Here is a 19,343-nt window from a genome sequence, read left to right as displayed (position 1 = left end):
CATAAGATTATAGCTACAACAGGTATTAAATGAGCACATCTACATTAAATGATGCAGAAGAAAATGTGGTAAAGTGTATAGGATGACAAAATTAGAATCTCACCTTGTAGGCATTACTAGGCGTTGGTAGATTAAATAAAAGCATTATTTAGTTCACATCTCTGTTTGTTATGAATTTTGTTAGAGACATGAGGCCAATTTTGTAACTCAATTTTGAACCACTTCTAATCCACCGATTTCATACCAACTTTCCAGATACGTTGGTCTCCAATGATGATGATTTTTAATGTAAATGGAGTAGTCATTGTAAACTTAATTTAAATACTACTAAATTTAGGGAGGAGATAGTAAGATTAAATACTAGTGATCGCTTCATCAGTTTGTCTTTGAGTTATTTTGGGCCTGAGCGTCGACTACATAAGAAGGGGCGGTAATTGACTTTTAGAAATAGCAAGGTACTGATTGGGGTTAAACGCAAATGTTTTTAGTCGTAGTCTATGCTGTGTGAACTTCACTGAGAACAAATTATCAAAAAGTGAACAATAAACAGATATAACCTTTAGAATAATAAGCTTTTAAATGCATTGAAAATAAGAATATACTTGCCAAAAGCATTGACAGCTAAAATATGTAAGAGATCTCTTGATCGAACAATGCTTTTTACAAGCTTTCGATTTGCACCCCCCCCCGTCAAGATTTCGATTTGCAACCCCCCTCGAGATTTCCATTTGCACCCCCCCCCCCCTCAAACTTTTGATTTGCACCCCCCTCAACCTTTCAATTTATTTTTCCAACCCATTTTGGCGCCCCCTAAGGTCGGCGCCCGGGGACATATGTCCCCCCCAGCCCCCCCCCCCCCCTCGCTACGCTACTGGCCAAGCAAGACTGTCATGCTAGAAGAGTGCTGTGGTCATGCATGCTATCCTGTGTTGGATCTGTGTCAATGTTGCCATGGTCAGTGTCTGGTCAGATACGTCTCTAACACTTCACGTCACCGGCTTCAGCATTGTCTTTGACGCGGGCAACATTGTCAGGTGAGTACTTCACTCATTTATAGATGGGCTCACTTTTCTTGAAATCATTGTATTTACCTCTCAAGTGTAGCTGACCATATCAGACTCACTTAGCAAATGTGACGGTCAAGTATACTGACCAGTCTCTGTGCTATGGCTCCAATAGTTCTCTATAAATTAAACCCATCTCTTTATTCCCGCATGATACTACCTACTGTCATTACCCACATGGTAACTACATACCTAATATATATATATATATATATATATATATATATATATATATATATATATATATATATATATATATATATATTTATCTATAATCTATAATCTATAATATAACGCTGCTGGTAGTGTGTCAGTCCGTCCGTCAGTCAGTCAGTCAGTCATCGCTATAGATTTTGGAATCATAAAAGTAATAATCGCATACAGTGGCGTAGCGATGTCGGGTGTAACCCGGTGCAGCACATAATGGTGTCACCCCCCCCCTAGAGGCGTAGCGACCCTTCCCGGGGACAAACGTTCAATTTTCGATTTGCATCCCCCACCCCCTCAAACTTTTTGCACCTCTTAAAAAACTATTTAACACTAGAATTAATCACTTAATTAAGTGGAATTATCATTTTTCTCTATTATTTTGCTATTTTTTGCCTTGGTGTCACCCGGTGCGGTCCGCACCCCCCCTCTCCCCCCCCCGCTACGCCTCTGATCGCATAATTATTTTTTTCTTCTTTTTTTTCGCCTCAGACATGTAATTTACAGCGTCAGTTTGCCTTGCATGTTCGCTTTAGAATTACATTTTTCATTATCGACTTATTGACATTTATTTAGATTGTGTATTATTACATAAAGCAAAGCAAACACTTGCAAAAATATTAAAACCATCAATCAAACAGCCACAACAAACAAAGCAATCACACTTAACTAACACTACTAGACAAAGCTAACACTACTAGACAAAGAACAGAATACTAAAACAGACTAGTAACCACGGCTAGTTATAGATCGACTATAAGAGAAATAATTCTAAGTTTCTTTTTTTTTTTTTTTTTTTTTTTTGTTTTTTTTTTTTTTTGTTTATCGGAAATGAGTGTGTGTGTGTTTATCAATCGTTATAGCAGCAGTTGAGATTTTTTGATATTCGAGATTTACTACGAAGTGATGCGCCCTGAAATGAACATTGATAAATAAAGTGTCAACATGTTAAATCTCAAAAGAAGTTCCATGTTTTAATGGTGTACACAAGCTGTAGTTGTTTTGTTTGAATGTTTACGATTAAGTACAATGTACTTTTTTTTACCCGAAACTGGGAAGATACACAAATATGCCACATAAACAAAATAAAATTGGTTTAAATATTTTCGAAATCTTTGGTTGATCTAAGAAAAAAAAACGGCTAAATTATCTCCCTTGGTAATCGTAATTACGATGTCACTATCAATCATTATCAAGTTTATTGCCTTCACACTCACGCAATTACCCCCCCCCCCCCCCACACACACACTCGATCATTTTAATTTTATTGTACTACTTTTGTATCAGGAAATATTTTTGAAAATTTCAAAAAATAATAAGCATGTGTTGTTAAAAATAACAACGTCTTTAATTAAGATAAGTGGTGATTCGGGCACAGATAATTACGAATGGAAATCTGGGTAATTGGCGACCGCTATCTTTCGTCAAAACGTGCCACGTACATTTGATTTACCGATTTAACCAAATCTAGCCACTTTAATCCCTTGACGGCAGTGAAACCCATTCTTTAAGCCACTTTGTTTTGTGGATTCAGCAAATGCCAAGGCATAATTGGCGATAAGCTTTGGTCGGAGATTGTGAGAGACTTAAACAATGGATTAGGCTGTAATTGTGTTTGTGGGATTTGTATTAGGTGGTTGGATTGTAGTAATATATCACATTTGGTTTTCTACTTAAGACAGGTTCACACGAAGTAAAAAAAAAAATCAGTACTTTTTTTACAAGCTTTTATTTAACTCACTTCCTCTGTCGACAGTCTGTCGACAGTCTGTCTAGATGGAAACGCAGGAGTGAAAATTCGGAAACTTCTACTTGACCGATACGATTCACACTTGGCACGTGGGTCAAGACATGAAGACAATGCAATCTGAAACTTAATTTGACTTAATTGGATGCCTAATTGGTTTTTTATGAATTAATTAAAATTTGGACCGAATTAGTAGGCATGTCTAGCCAACCACACCACACGCGTCATCAATAGCTGCGCCATCACGACCACGTAATGGCTGCGTTCAAAAACCATTGCGCGCCTACTGAACGTGATGTTCAGTAGGCGCGCAATGGTTTTTAGTCATGTAACTCTATTGTAAATAAAACATGTAAAGTACTGAAAAAAAATTCATAAAAAACGTTTTAATAACAAGCTTTTATGTAATGATGCACTAAAAAGTAGAAAATAAATTATAGACTACTATTTAAATAACTATAAAGAAAAGCGTGGGTGTCTTCCTTAACATTAGTAAAGGTATCCAATAGATACTAAAGTGACCCACGCTTTTCTTTATAGTTATTTAAATAGTAGTCTATAATTTATTTTCTACTTTTTAGTGCATCATTACATAAAAGCTTGTTATTAAAACGTTTTTTATGAATTTTTTTTAGAGATACGTCTGTAGGAGAGGAGAAGTAGAGCTAACCTGATTTAATGGTAACTCTGTTGAGGGGATGTAACTCCAGAACAAGGCCCAGATAATAAAAGAAAAAAAAACAATTTTAAAAAACCCGGTAAAATAAATAAAACATGTGATATGAGAAAAGAGTTAAGTGGTCTGGTTGCCGAGATATGGGCCAAAAACTGCATTTTTTCGAGGTTTTTTGGCTTTTCCGGGAAATCCAGGAAGGAATTCCGGGATTTTTTTTTTGGCCCACAATCATCATCGGAACTTGCTTAACGTATTTGCTTTTGGAACTAGTCCTCGATATTGCTTCGTTGAGGAGGAGATACGACTTAAAGCTGCGGACACACATCCTTGACGAGTTAATAATCGCAATTGTCCGTATGGAAATTGCGCTAAAAAGTTCCATAAAAATATCAAAAGGATTTGCGAAGTCGAGCACTGAGTTTTTGCTGTAGGTGGAGTTGTACATTTTGATAGGGATAGAAAAGCATACCTAAATCCCAGTGTACAGTATCGAATGTCATATTATCCATCAGCTGAAGCAAAGGTTGTAATACTTGAGTTAATGTAGTTCTATAAAAGGACACGATTCAACATTCGAGAGAATGCTGGTCTGCTTATAACTTCCTAAAAATAATTAGTAATCAGAAAAATCACTCAAGTAATCACTCAAGATGATCTCTCAATATACTGAAGCATAATGTAGATGATCACTCAACATACTGAAGCATCATCAAGATGATCACTTAATAAACTGAAGCATACCTCAGATGATTAAGGGACGGAGTGGCCTAGCGTTAGAGCGCTAAACTGCTAACCCGTAAGTCTCGAGTTCCAATCCAGGTTAAAGTCAGTAGACTGTCCCTGAGTCCATCCAGCTGTGTCTGGTACCTGATTCACGTTAGGGTAGGTAAAGGCGGCTGATCATTGTGCTGACCACACTATCCCTCCATAAGTCGAGGTCACAGAAACAGGTGAACTCTACTTTCACTTGCCCTATTATACCGTCAGGTTTGGAAGAGGAACTTTATTTTATTTTTTCTTTTGATGATTATTTACTATCCTGGAATAACTTGTAAATGGACACTAAAGCCACAGAGCCGAATATCTTTCAGGAAAAAAGTTTTTACTTGAGCTATGAAATAGAAGGCCGAACTTCAAAAATTAAATAGGCCCACGTGTAATTTTGTCCAATCTTGACATAAAAAGTAAAGTTTCCCTTTCAAAACTTATTTCTGTGACCTCGACATATGAAGAGATAGTGTGGTCAGCACTATGCCCAGTCTACTGACTTGAACCCGGATTCGAACTCGAGACTTACGGCTTAGCAGTCCAGCTCTCTAGCGCTAGACCACTCCGTCCCAACCAATTTTGACATAACATACATCTATTGCCATTTTTTTTTTCTAAAGGTTCACATTTTTTGTTTGTTTCTTTGTTGAGACTGAGTAAAAAAAAAATCGATATCAATATTGACAGGAACGTACGTTCAATCGGTTCAATTCCCTACCCCTTATCTTGTAGCGACAGGCGGGACAACTCGGTGACGATTAAGTTCCTAGTTGAACATTTGTGGTAAAATAAAAACTCGCTCCGCAGATAACGAAACAAACACGCAGTTTGACGTTTAAAAAATTCTTTCTCGAAAGGGTGTATGGCGTTTTAGTGGGGTAATATTTTAAACAATGGATTGCACATAGAGGCAGGTTAGTACATGTGGTTCTAATCACTTTGTTCAATTATTTGCTTGTAAAATCGTCTTTTTATTGTATTGTCTATATTGATAATTATTATATGGAGGGTGTTGTGGTCGGTACATTAAAGAGCCGTTTATATTTCCTTATACTGGAGCTAAGTACCCATTAGAGTTGGGTGGGGTTCAGGAAGAAGAAGTATCTTACGGGTTCAACCACCCGACTAAGATGATATATTTATTTGATAAATTGTTTTTTCACACACGAGGGGTTTCGTTTAGTGACGTGACGACATGTGATGTTAACCATCGATCCATCATCATCATTGTTAGCCCTGCCATCGTCACTCATAAACCAAACGATACCGCCAGAAACCTCATGACCAACCCCATCGTCACACATAGTCACAAGCAGTGTTTCTTCCAGACTTTTTTCTCCGAGAGAGGGGGGGGGGGCACTTGATGTTTTCGGGGGTGGGGGCGGTCTACATTTTCCGGGGGGGGGGGGGGGAAGGGGGCGGACACTAGTAAAAGTATATGTTTACTATATAAATTCCATCTTGGGGAAGAGATGCCTGAAAGAAACTCTGGTCACAAGAAGACCACTACTTTAAAATTTAAAACCTCATCACTAACTGCTTTGTCAACCTCCCTCCCCTTCTCGTCACACATCGTCACAACGAGATCACTATTTTAAACTTCATCATATATATATATATATATATATATATATATATATATATATATATATATATATATATATATATATATATATATATATATATATATATATATATATATATATATATATATATATATATATATATATATATGCACTGCCGATAACTTTCTTAACCTTACACACCCATTTATGGACAATTATCGCACCAACGCTTAAAGCGGTTTAACCTTATTTTGAAAAATCAATCGGACCCAACTGAAATAGAGATTCTAAGTCTATCTATCGTTGTAAAAACACTGTCGTACGACAACCTCTGAACAGCCCGTACTCTATCGAAACAACGAACTCTGAATAGCCCGTACAACCGTCGAACAACATACTATGAATAGCCAGTGCTACTCAGCTGACATACCACGAACGAACCAGAAGGCCTTTGACACGAACAGCTCAGCTAACGACACTTTGTCAACTTGAAACCGAACAGGGAAACCATTTAAAAAAAACGGTTTCGCTTGATCAAACGACGATTGAATATGTTCTTTTGGAATATGAGCGTTGTATATTTGCTGACATAAATGAAATAATGAAGTTTCGCTTAGCTGGTGGGTAACAGAGCGAATTTTTGCAATTTTTGCAATTATTTGAATATTTTATAAAATATAATAACTAAAGAAAACCATAGTGTTAATATTTGCCATACATAAGCCGGTAAAATCAACAGGAAAATTTTTAAACTGCTAATTTAGTAATGAACATGTTTTTGCAGTAAGTACAACTTCAAATCCCATTAATTAAAACTGTGTTATTTGTGAACTTAACCACACGCTATGGTATCAGCAGAGGGGTCAGAAAAGCAGTTATATCAGCACAGGGGTCAGTCAAGCAAGTGTACCAGCATAGGGGTCCCTCAAGCAATACTATCAGTATAGGGGTCGAACAAGCTTTTGTAGCAGGAAAGGGGTCAATAACCTGTGGCCCAGATACCTAATGCGTCTCTTTGTAATAACTAGTGGCTCCTTTTATTTGGTCTAGCATTTCTTTTATAAGAAAACCTTGATAAAATCTATCATCTAATATTTTCTGTAAAGAAGTCTATACATTCAAGGACAACAGGCCTAAATTATTACTTTCTAAGCGACTCCTTCAGTATTTACTAGCATCATTAGTCTTACAAACCTCACTAGGCTCAAAAAAGGTCGTCGACCCCCGTACAAACACTTACACTTTAACTTCCCCATATTCCTAAAGCACCCTGAAAATCTACCCGAGGTCACCAGTTAACCACCGCTGACCATACTACCATGAAACTAAATCTAATCCTTCAGTTGGCCAGCTTAACCTAGATACATAGTATGGCCCGAACTCTAACAATACTGTCGTTTAGGGCTTGAAGTAGGAATATAATGCAATGAAAGATTGTGGAATGTGAAATATTTTTGGGTATCCTACGTGACACTAGCCAACCGAGCAAATGGGTGAGGTTAAATGAGCAATTATTCACACGTTGATCTTGTTTAATTTAAATGTTACTAATCAGGTGATCTCATGAATTTTTAAAAAGGTAAGCGAAATATTAGCGATTGATTTGCTGGGCGTTGAAATGTAACCATCCGATATAACATTGGGGGCGTTTGGTTAAACTGTAATGCACGATTTCAGAGAGTCGGCTTCACATCTTATGATAACATTAGCCGAACCAAGGTATTTGTACACGTTTTTTATTTTTAAGTTGTAATTTTGTTATGTTCATTTTTATGCGTATACCATATGTTTTTTACATTATATCAGATTGCATATAATATGGAGTTAAAGTTTATCTAGCAGATCGTATTACATATTTACCGGGTGTTTATTGATCATGAGATTTCTTGAAATCTCTCCAAAAACATTTTCACAATAAAGCTGTTTCCCCTAACTCGCCCCGTGCCCCAAGGCCATAAAACTCCTGCCTTATCTGTACTTCTGGAACATTCTTTTCATGAGTTGTCACTACAAAAGGCAGTACAAACATGCCGAGGGACTACCGTCTTCTCATAAATCAAAATCAAGACATCGGTATTCTTTTGTATCGCGGTGAGTTTTATTTTCTCTTCTTAGATCCGGGTAAGTGGACTAACCGTATTGAGTAATCAATGTATACAGTAGCCTAGATAGACGTATAATTCCATGCTGCCACCTGGCAAGTGTCTCAGTGTTGACGATTGTGGTTGTCTCTAGACAGTCACTATAAGCCTATAACACACCTTATCTTTGTGCTTAGATACTTCGGCTGTTGAATGGGGTAAAAAGTTGAGAGTTGAATACGATTCTTAAGTGTTATTTGCGTAAACGGTTGTGTAAAATTTAGAAAATTACTTGCCTAATTCATTGCGATTTTTATAGTTTGGCATGAAAGTGTAAAAACATGGAGCAGTTTTGAAACGAATGTTTATGTTCGTTGGCGCTTGTATAACTGACCTCTCAACCGAGGTCTCCGTCAGTCAAGGTAGGTGCTTAGTGCAGCTAAACACCGTTTTTAGTTGTTAATTTATTTTCAACATATACATTTGTCTCGAATTTCGTTGGTTGTCTCGGATTTCGTTGGCTCATTGTACGCCGTAGTGGAAGTGTCATACGACAATTCTAACCATCTTGTCATTAGCTCTATTGTACGTCGTAGTTAGAGTATGACACCACAATTCTAACTATCTCTGCCCATAGCTTTATTGTACGGCGAGATGCAAACAAATAATCTATACTTGCTTCTGCATGCGAACACTGGCATTGCAAACACGATCGACAAGTTCTACAGTAAATCTATTAATGTGCTATTGTATTTCTTACTCCTTTAGAATAATGTTGTAAACGGAACGACACTCACATTATGATTATTATAGAGTCTTGATAAACACCTCATTCGGACAATTAACATGGCAGATGAAGACAAGTCCATGTTTCTTGACCACGTCAGATGAAGTGATGATGTGGTCAGCAACACGTCCAGCCACCTTAACTCTCCCTAACGTCGGTCAGGTATCCATGGAGCTGGGTGGACTCAGGGACATCCTACAGCCCAGTCTCTAGTCCAAGATTCAAATTTTAGACTTTCGTGTGATTCTTTACTAAACATAAACGTCAAATTAACGTGAATATGTTTTAGTGACAATTAATTAGTTGTTTTTGCTTCACTACACATCGACGTCAAACCCGTATTCTCTTTACCAAACCACCCACCCCTCCCCACCCCTCACCCTTGTTGTACAAATGTATTTTTAGAATGCCCCGCATCAGTGAACATATGGGAGTAGCCGCGTCCCTAAATAACAGGGACTTACACGACAATACACACAGCCATTAAGTCTTCTTAAAAAATACGATCGTATATTCAAATGCGACGAACCAGTAGGACAAAAAAATCAATATTAAGTGAATGAAGTCATTGATACACCGCAATTAAATGAAGTAGATTAAATGTATTAATCAGATGTTTATGTTGTGATTGGAAATTGTGAATTGTTTAGGCTTATGTTAAGAGTGGAATGTGTTGGGGTGTTGTGACGACAAAATTTACGTAGGTGGAGTAGAGTAAAGGAATAAAATGTAAGGGGAGGGCATGTTGCCAGGAGCTGCCAGAGTTATCTCAAGCATCGTTTGTGCGGCCAAACAAGGAATCAGTTGCCAGGTATAATTTGTTGTCAGAAGTTTCAATTAGCCAAAACGACATGTTGTCCACGGGCTTGATAGATGGCTGACACGATAAGAAAATCACCAGGGGTGGGGGGTGGGGGGGTGGGGCTGGTGGGAGGGAGGGAACCCACAGAATGCGTGTGTGTGTATTGACGTAATCGCCGTTAGCAACCTGGCCATTGGGTAATTGTGAGACTGTCGGTCATATGAGACAACACAACATCAAGCAAATATGCAGGATGTTGAAATACAATACAACCATCATACTTGAGAGCAGTTTTACTTTAAAGGTTAGCCCCGTCACACACACACAGACACAGACACAAATATACAGGATATTGAAATACAATACAACCATCATACTTGAGAGCAGTTTTACTTTATAGGTTAGCGCCGTCACACACACACACATACAGACACAGACACAAATATACACCGACACACAGACACAGACACACACAGACACTCACAGACACACACAGACAGACACATGCACGCACACGCACAGACACACACTCCAACATACACACGCACTCACACACGCACCCACCCACACACACAAGTCACGTCTAGTAGGACAGTAGTGTCACAAGGCTGTAGCGGGGGTGTGCGGCCCACACCAGGTGACACCAATCGGGGGGGGGGGGAGTGGGGGTGACACCAAATCTAAATTTATTTTATAAAATTCACATTCCAAACGATGTTTTATCCTTTTACAATAAAAGATTAGAGTGAGTGGGGGTGGCACCAAACAAAAAACGCATAATTGTTGGAGTGATTGGGGTGACACCTTGAGTAACCACACCGAGTGACACCCCACCTGGTGACGCCACTAGAGTGAGAGACACTAATATCACAATACCTAAGGTCATTATGTTCACCTGATCTACCGTCATACACCAATGAGCAGTAAAAGAACGCGACCAGAACTTGTTTACAACCTATCTCTACAACAATGATAAACATGTTGTGTCCAACATATCTCAACGACACAATGTCGTGTTGCTAGAATACTCAATCCGCGCATGTAATCAGATCATATATATCAGTACCGCTCAAATACCACTCTCAAGTCAAGAAAGGTGTAATTCTTCTAATTAAATGTATTGTTCTCTCACAGTTCCTCTTAAAATCCTGGCCCTTCTTTCCCCAAATGTATTCAGTTCTCTTCCATGCCAAAGTTCCACAAACTAAGTTTATTCACCACAGCTTATTGAACCACGCTAAACCCAAATCGTTCATAGCTGTCGTCACACATCTTTGCAGCATGGACACCGTTTTAAAGTTACTTAGACATTCTTCTTCACTATTTTTTTCTTGTCTCTTAAACCAATTTATTTTTAAGGTTTAAAACACGGAGCAGTTTTGATTCGCCAATCTCCCCCTCCCCCCCCCCCCCACCGCTACCCCACACCCAATTTTCTCTTTTCAAGTACCGATATCAGCGCTTGGAGTGTTGCTAATAAAATCAATAAATTGTTTGTATTTTCCCCTCATTGATTACTTTGTACTGACGGGGTTAAATTAGTTGACAGACACTCAGTTGTGAAGTTTATGTGCCGTTGGTGGAGGAAATTCCCCTTATAATAGATGTTAAACACTTTGCTGTGTAGATCTAGTGGCTTTAAACGATAAATGTGTATTTTAGTCAGTGTAAACTATTTCTTTTGTATTTGTTGATGGGAGAGTTTATTTCGTGGTGTTTCGTCATGTTCTACCCGGCTCACTTGTATCATACGGTGTGTTTCGGTGAGTAGACGATTCGTTTTGGCTATTTTAGATAACATCTTATTGGGTTGTGTTGCTTATCCAGTAGTGTGTGTGTGTGTGGTGGGGGGGGGGGGGGGAGTGGTTGTACGGGGAAGGGGAGGGGTAGAATAGGCTGTTATCCAACTTTGTTTCTCGACCACTATTTCTTTTATTCAAAAACGTAGGTCTCCCCATTACATTTTAGTAAGGGTTTTCAGTTGCTAACACATATTAAATTAATTAATGCTATCGACTTTTAGTAGTAGTATAAGTTATGGTGTATTTATGGACTATATAACTCCGTACCTGGCGTATATTAATACACAATCGTTTGTAGGCCTGTTTATATTTACAGATGTGCCTACCAGTTTCAAAACTTATAACATCAACCTACACTTCTCTTTAGAGTTATATAAGTTGCAGTGTCGTAAAATATTTAGTCATATATAAAAGCTTGTTATTATAAACGTTTTTACAAGATCATTGTTTTCATTAATCATAAACTCATTTTTTTTATTTAGAAAAATATTTAGTGCCAGACTATCTTAGTTAGACACTAAGAGCTATAAAGTGGTACGGCTAATCCAATTTTACCAAGATGTGATTCACGTATTGACTATCTTTATCCCCCCCCCCCCCGATTGTACAGGAACTGTATGTCAAGTGTTACCTGTCCAACATGCGATGAATGTCTCCAGCATACAGTGACAGAGGATCCTGGGACAATGGACGTCTCAGCTGTCAACGTCTTGAAACGGATCTCTAAACGACAGCCCTTTAATTTTATTGCCGTCAATTTGCTGGCCTGATCTTACAGTGCAAGTAGTCTTTCAAGATATACACAGAGGGAGGTTTTCTGGTTCGGAAATAAACGTTGTTATAGAACTAGTGAAATTATTACAGACTCGTGACATGATATTTAATCCCTAAAAAGAACTGTTTTGTGTTAGTATATGTGAAAAGTTTTTAATCGGAATTTAATATCTTAGAAGGGATTGATTTTTGTGTGTGAGGAGCTTGGTCAGTCGTTTTATGGCCATCTAGCTTGAATATGGATCATATTATAATGAACTGATTTGGAATGAGAAACGCTTCCAAATTTTGTAAGGATATCATGAATGTGATTCATCTTACATTTCTTTCAAGGAATTAATGTTTGTGTGAAAACACTGCCAACTGTTGAAGGGCCATCATGGATATGGGCCATCTGTACCACGACGCCTACTTCAGCAGCATGGCCATCGAGCTGGCCGTCAAGGAGAGGCTGAAGACGAGGGAGGTCAACGCTAGGGAGGAGAGGCACTTCGAGCACGTGAGTCAGAGCTTCGACAAGGCCAAGGCCATATGTGAGAGGAACCGGACGTTTGAGCGATGGAGAGTTGGTCAATCTCTGAGGGTAGGTGTGAGAATTTGACCTGTTTCTCTGACTCGTAGGCGACTCTTCTTTTTGTAGGCGTCTCTTTTTTTATTAGGCGTCTCTTTTTTTGTAGGCGTCTCTTTTTTTTGTAGGCGTCTCTTTTTTTTTGTAGGCGTCTCTTCTTTTTGTAGGCGTCTCTTCTTTCTGTAGGCGTCTCTTTTTTTTTGTAGGCGTCTCTTTTTTTTGTAGGCGTCTCTTCTTTTTGTAGGCGTCTCTTCTTTTTGTAGGCGTCTCTTTTTTTTGTAGGCGTCTCTTTTTTTTGTAGGCGTCTCTTCTTTTTGTAGGCGTCTCTTTTTTTTGTAGGCGTCTCTTCTTTTTGTAGGCGTCTCTTCTTTTTGTAGGCGTCTCTTTTTTTGTAGGCGTCTCTTCTTTTTGTAGGCGTCTCTTTTTTTTGTAGGCGTCTCTTCTTTTTGTAGGCGTCTCTTTTTTTTGTAGGCGTCTCTTCTTTTTGTAGACGCCTCTTCTTTTTGTAGGCGTCTCTTTTTTTTGTAGGCGTCTCTTTTTTTTGTAGGCGTCTCTTCTTTTTGTAGACGTCTCTTCTTTTTGTAGACGCCTCTTCTTTTTGTAGGCGTCTCTTTTTTTTCGTCTTTGTTCTTATTGGTAATGGTAGAATACAACAGTCCAACACAGTTAAGTAGTACGTGTCAACTTGTTATACTCCATATAAGCCTTTGACTCTGATTTCACAACCTGTCTCCGCATGGTCGATGTCTGTATATGTATTAGCCATAAGTCTGTGTATGTTGTATATACTTTTCTTCAGCTATTGTTCAATTAGAAGGAATGTTTTTGTTTTGACCTAATAGCAGGAACAAACACCTAAGCAGACACGACAAAAATTCTTTGTTTGATATTGTATGTTAGAATACACATGTATATGTGAGTCAACACATTATAGGTGACATTAACTTAAAATTTAAGCATCAGTCACAGTATAATAATACAAACGTGTCATGAGACTTTCTTAGTTGCTGTCGTTTATAAATAAACATCCCTTTTGCCGAGAGAGGCTTTACCCTAACCACTTGTAAGTCGAAAGAGAGCGGATCTCAGACCTGCCTATATTTATACCTATGTCCTATCCCCTCACTATTCCCACCAGAGGCGTAGCGACCCTTTCCGGCGCCCGGGGACAAACTTTTCGATTTGCACCCTCCCCCTCGAGATTTCGATTTGCACCCCCCTCAACCTTTCAATTTATTTTTCCAACCCATTTTGGCGCCCCCTAAGGTCGGCGCCCGGGGACATATGTCCCCCCCGCCCCCCCCCCCCGCCTCGCTACGCTACTGATTTCCCACTCGATAATGAGACCATAACAATTACCCACCCCCTGTGGCGCTAACAACTCTGGCCACTGGTTAGCATAAAAGCTACTCTTGTCTTGTCTAAGGTGTCTGTCTGTTCATCTATTTGTCCGCCCCCTACTGTGTACCCTGTAATTATACCTAATAAATGGCCACTGATGTTTCCCCACTAAACACTTTTGTCCCCACTAAACACTTTTGTCCCCACTAAACACTTTTGTCCCCTACTAAACACTTGTGTCACACCCTAAACACTTATGTCACCCCTAAACACTTGTGTCACCCCCTAAACACTTGTGACCCCACTAAACACTTCTGTCCCCCACTAAACACTTTTGCCCCCCACTAAACACTTTTGTCCCCCACTAAACACTTGTTCCCAACTAAACACTTCTGTCCCCCACTAAATACTTTTATCCCCCACTAAACACTTCAGTCCCCCACTAAACACTTCAGTCCCCCACTAAACACTTCAGTCCCCCACTAAACACTTCAGTCCCCCACTAAACACTTCAGTCCCCCACTAAACACTTCAGTCCCCCACTAAACACTTCTGTCCCCCACTAAACACTTCAGTCCCCCACTAAACACTTCAGTCCCCCACTAAAAACTTCAGTCCCCCACTAAACACTTATGTCCCCCCCACTAAACACTTGTGTCCCCCACTAAACACTTATGTCCCCCCCACTAAACACTTCTGTCTATCCCAAACTTCTATGGTCCACAGACGATCAGCGAGAGGACACCAGACCTGGACAGAAGTCTGGCCATCGAACGGGCCAGGGTGGAGAGAGCCATCATGGAGGGGCGTGGTCAAAGACCTGTGGAGGACTTACACTCTATACACAGGTAGGTAGGCTATATACTAGACAACGATTTAAAAAAAATATTGCTTCATCAATATTACCCGTCGTTACTTAAGTATGGACCACAACTATAGCTCTGCCTTAGGCCATTCGAACACGAATGCATATTAACAAGAATGCATCACAGCAAGCACTGTTTACCCCAAGTGTTTGATTATTTAATTCCTTCTTAGTGTCAGAAAATAAAAGCTTTGGCTTATATTTCATTTTGCAATCGGATAATATTTCTAAAAAGAAAAAAAAAAAGGCGCAGAAAAAAACAAACCCTCAGCTTATGCCGAGTCAGAGAGTGTACTCTTTAGTACAGCACATCATTAATTAATAATCCCCCAACCCAGTCTCTGAAACATCTGCCCACACAGGTCAAAAGGCCAAAGAAAGAAACGAGCCAGGCAGTTGGAGAAACTGGAGGAAGACGTCAAGCCACTCAACACAGACCTACAGAGGAATCTCCACAAGGCAACAGACTTCACCAAACGCAGTGAACACGCGGTTAAAGCCCTGGCCAGGTATGTTTGTTCTCTTAGTACTGAAACTCTAAGTGTGCTATATGGGCTGGCGTGGTCGAGCAGTACACAGCACGACTGATAACGCGAAAGTGCCATGTTTGAATCTCGAGCTTGAATTCATGAGTTCAACCAGCTGAGATGGGTACCTGACTCAATCAGGGAAAGTAAAATAAAAATGACCACACTATGCCTCAGTGGCGTCGCTTGGTCGGGTGTCACCCGGTGTGGCACTTCGTAGTGTCACCCCCCCCCCTCAAGAAAAAGGTATGTGTGTGTGTATGTGTGTGTGTGTGGACTTACATAGGCCTATAATGTAAATATATGCCACATACGTAAACATGTATGTTTATAAGCTTTAATAACTGCAGACGTAATTGCAACGATGTTTATCTATACGTTGTAAATATTATACTTGGATGTAGGATTGTTTTCTCTATAGTTAGCACGTTCACGTCATGGTGTCACTCCACCCCCTTGCAAAGGCGTAGCGAGGGGGGGGGGGCGGCGGGGGGGGGGGCGGACCGCACCGGGTGACACCATTTAGGGGGGTGACACCAAGGAAAAAAATAGCAAAATATATAGAGAAAAAATTGAGGAGGGGGAGTGCAAATCTAAAGTTTGAGGGGGGGGGGGGGGTGCAAATCTATAGTTTGAGGGATGGGGGTGCAAATCGATAATTTGAAAATTTGTCCCCGGGAAGGGTCGCTACGCCTCTGGGGGGTGACACCATTAAGTGCCGCACCGGGTGACACCCGACCTCGCTACGCCACTGCCCCCTTATAATAATTGTTGATTTGTACTTAACGGACTATTTAACTCATTAATCGAACTGGCAAAAAAGCATTTTACTCTTGTAAATTTTGCTTTATTTTGCCTTGGTTTCACCCCCTAAATGGTGTCATCCGGTGCGGCTCACACACCAAGCCCCACCTTCGCTACGCCTCTGCTATGCCTAATTATTTCTAGATCTCGGAAATAGCTAACTACTTCTTGACCTGTTCTATTGATGGTTTAAAAAAAAATTACGATCGGCCAGTCACAACATCTAAAAACATAGTTGCTTCGTGATATTTTCTAACCTTTTTATGTACTTTTTAAAAACACTCCTTAGCTTAGCTGTGTTGTCAATCGTTTAACTCAGCTATGTTGTCAGACGTTTAGTTCAGCTATGTTGTCAGACGTGCTAAAATTGAGTGTGGATGTTTATGGCTTGCCATTGCTTAACACCTTTTATCTAGAGTCACGTCAACCTTCAAATGTCTTGGATATATCATTAGGTTTTGTATTTGATGTCTGCAATAAAGCCATTAATGCCTGTATTTAATGTAATTTTTAAAGACACTACATTTCGTAATTTCTATATTTAATGTAACTATTAAAGACACACACTATTGTCTGTATTTAATACAACTAGTAGAATCATTAATATCTGTATTTCATGTAACTAGTAAAGACACTATTGGCTGAATAATAAACAGGTAAAAGCTACTAATGTATGTATTTAATGTAACAAGTAAAGGAACTAATTAGTCAAGCCACTGATGACTGTATTTAAGGTATTTAGTTATCCAACTAGTGTTTATATTTAATGCATTTATTAGAACCACCAATCAGTAAAGCCGTTAATGTCTGTATTTAATGTAACCATTAAAGCCACCCAGTGGCGTAGCGAGGTCGGGTGTCACCCGGTGCGGCACTTAATGGTGTCACCCCCCAGAGGCGTAGCGACCCTTCCCGTGGACAAACTTTTAAGTTTTCGATTTGCACCCCCCCCTCAAACTTTCGATTTGCACCCCTCAAGTTTTTCTCTATATATTTTGCTATTTTTTTTGCCTTGGTGTCACCCCCCCCCCCCCCTAAATGGTGTCACCCGGTGCGGTCCGCACACCCCCCGCCCCCCCCCCCTCGCTACGCCCCTGAAGCCACCAATCAGTAAAGCCGTTAATGTCTATATTTAATCCACCAATCAGTATAGCCGTTAATGTCTGTATTTAATGTAACCATTAAAGCCACCAATAAGTAAAGCCGTTAATGTCTATATTTACTGTAACCATTAAAGCCACCAATCAGTAAAGCCGTTAATGTCTATATTTACTGTAACCATTAAAGCCACCAATCAGTAAAGCCGTTAATGTCTATATTTACTGTAACCATTAAAGCCACCAATCAGTAAAGTCGTTAATGTCTATATTTAATATAACCATTAAAGCCACCAATCAGTAAAGCCGTTAATGTCTATATTTAATATAACCATTAAAGCCACCAATCAGTAAAGCCGTTAATGTCTATATTTAATATAACCATTAAAGCCACCAATCAGTAAAGCCGTTAATGTCTGTATTCCAGGCTAAGTTTCCGACAAGAGATGAGACGTCTGGAACACGAGAGGTTCAAGCAGGATCTCCTCGCCTTCAGCAAGCCCCTGATCGAGAGGGCGCGGGTCGTCCTCAAAGGTCGCGATGACCTGGACGTGGACCAGTTCCTGGAAGAGTTCCAGAATTACGTCCACGGCGACCCCCACGGCAGTGTTGCGGTCAGTCGCACAGCGCCAGGGAGTGATGTGTCTCTGGACTCTGTCACCGCCGTGTCAGCTGTCATGACACCAGCAGAAACGGTTCTAGCAACTAGTGAAGATACACCGTCTGACGCTTCTTTAGTACAACCTCAAGTTTTAAACAAAGACACGCCAGACCAAGACAGCAACTTAGAATTTAAAATAACGTCGGATATGAATGAATCATGTGATTTTAGTACCGAAACAAATTTTAATCATTCCAAACGTAACGAAATTATAAACAGAAGCCGTATGGCGGTGAATGAAAAAGTTGTACAGTTACCTGTGATAGAAAGTTCGAACACCCAGGTCAAGCAGAATGGGGTGGTAGGACTAACCAATGGGCAGGCTGATACGACGAGTTTAAAAACCACAACCCACAGAAAGAACAGTCGTGTGAATAGCGTACCATACTCTCCGCCGGCTAGTCTGTCGAAAGTCATTCTAGAAGAAGACGATTCGCCTCTGCCGAGAGAGACGAGCTACGCGGAGAAGACTGACTGTGGCGAACATCCCAACCCTGATGACCAGAGGATGACAGCTGCAGTTGGCTTGCCGCAGCTGTGGAAGCAGGCCAACAGGCGTAAGTCTACGGCTTACAGGATGCTGAGACTCAGGCGGAAACGAAGAAATTAATTAGAGCTTAAGTTTAAGACGGCGAGCTATCTAATTTAATCATCACAAAAAGTTGTCAACGGATTTTCTTCTTCGCCATAGAAGCAATATCTTTTAATATTCTGGTGATGGTAACTAAAGAATAGGACTTAGTTTGTAGCTTTATGTCTAGGGTTACCTCCCCTGCAATATTAATCATACGAAAGTTCAACGATTAAGTCCCTTGCATCTAGAACCATTTTGAAATTTCACGGTTATGTCCCATGCATCGTTAAATTATGAAAATTCTTCCATCCTCTTCAAACTACGCAAAAAGAAGGAAATAAAATTTCCACTTAATTGTGAAAAATGTACTGTTATGAAACTTATATGGGCCTAAATATATATACAATGTATCTCCCGTGATGCCTGGCAACTCTATAAATAAAATACTTAAAAAAAACCTTAAAAAAAAACCACGTTTTTCTTGTGGACTAAAAAGTAGAAAATAACTATTTACATACATTTGATGACAAAAAACGTGGGTACGTTCACCATCAAATTTCCCGACCCATCTGCCCGACCCACGTTTTTTGTCATCAAATGTATGTAAATAGATATTTTCTACTTTTTAGTCCA

The 19,343-nt window shown here is 39.7% G+C and overlaps 1 protein-coding gene across 2 annotated transcripts; it reads left to right on the top strand.

Annotated features, from left to right (window-relative positions):
* Positions 1–5,273: 5,273 nt before the first annotated feature.
* On the top strand, positions 5,274–19,142 carry LOC131945250 (uncharacterized). 2 transcript variants are annotated; one of them, XM_059306302.1, is made up of 5 exons: positions 5,274–5,376; positions 12,110–12,856; positions 14,909–15,030; positions 15,410–15,556; positions 17,903–19,142. In XM_059306302.1, the coding sequence occupies exons 2-5, from the start codon at positions 12,653–12,655 to the stop codon at positions 18,744–18,746; spliced, it is 1,317 nt and encodes a 438-aa protein (XP_059162285.1). In that variant the 5' UTR covers positions 5,274–5,376; positions 12,110–12,652; the 3' UTR covers positions 18,747–19,142. The 2 variants fall into 2 exon arrangements, with proteins under 2 accessions (XP_059162285.1, XP_059162284.1); XM_059306301.1 differs by lacking the exon at positions 5,274–5,376 and adding an exon at positions 11,299–11,460.
* The last annotated feature ends 201 nt before the right edge of the window (positions 19,143–19,343 follow it).

The sequence above is a fragment of the Physella acuta genome, unplaced genomic scaffold, assembly GCF_028476545.2.
Source record: "Physella acuta isolate Inbredline_101_S28 unplaced genomic scaffold, ASM2847654v3 ptg000533l, whole genome shotgun sequence".
NCBI classification, from domain to species: domain Eukaryota; kingdom Metazoa; phylum Mollusca; class Gastropoda; family Physidae; genus Physella; species Physella acuta.
Note: the sequence above shows the minus strand (reverse complement) of the source record. Positions and strands in the feature narration are given on the sequence as shown.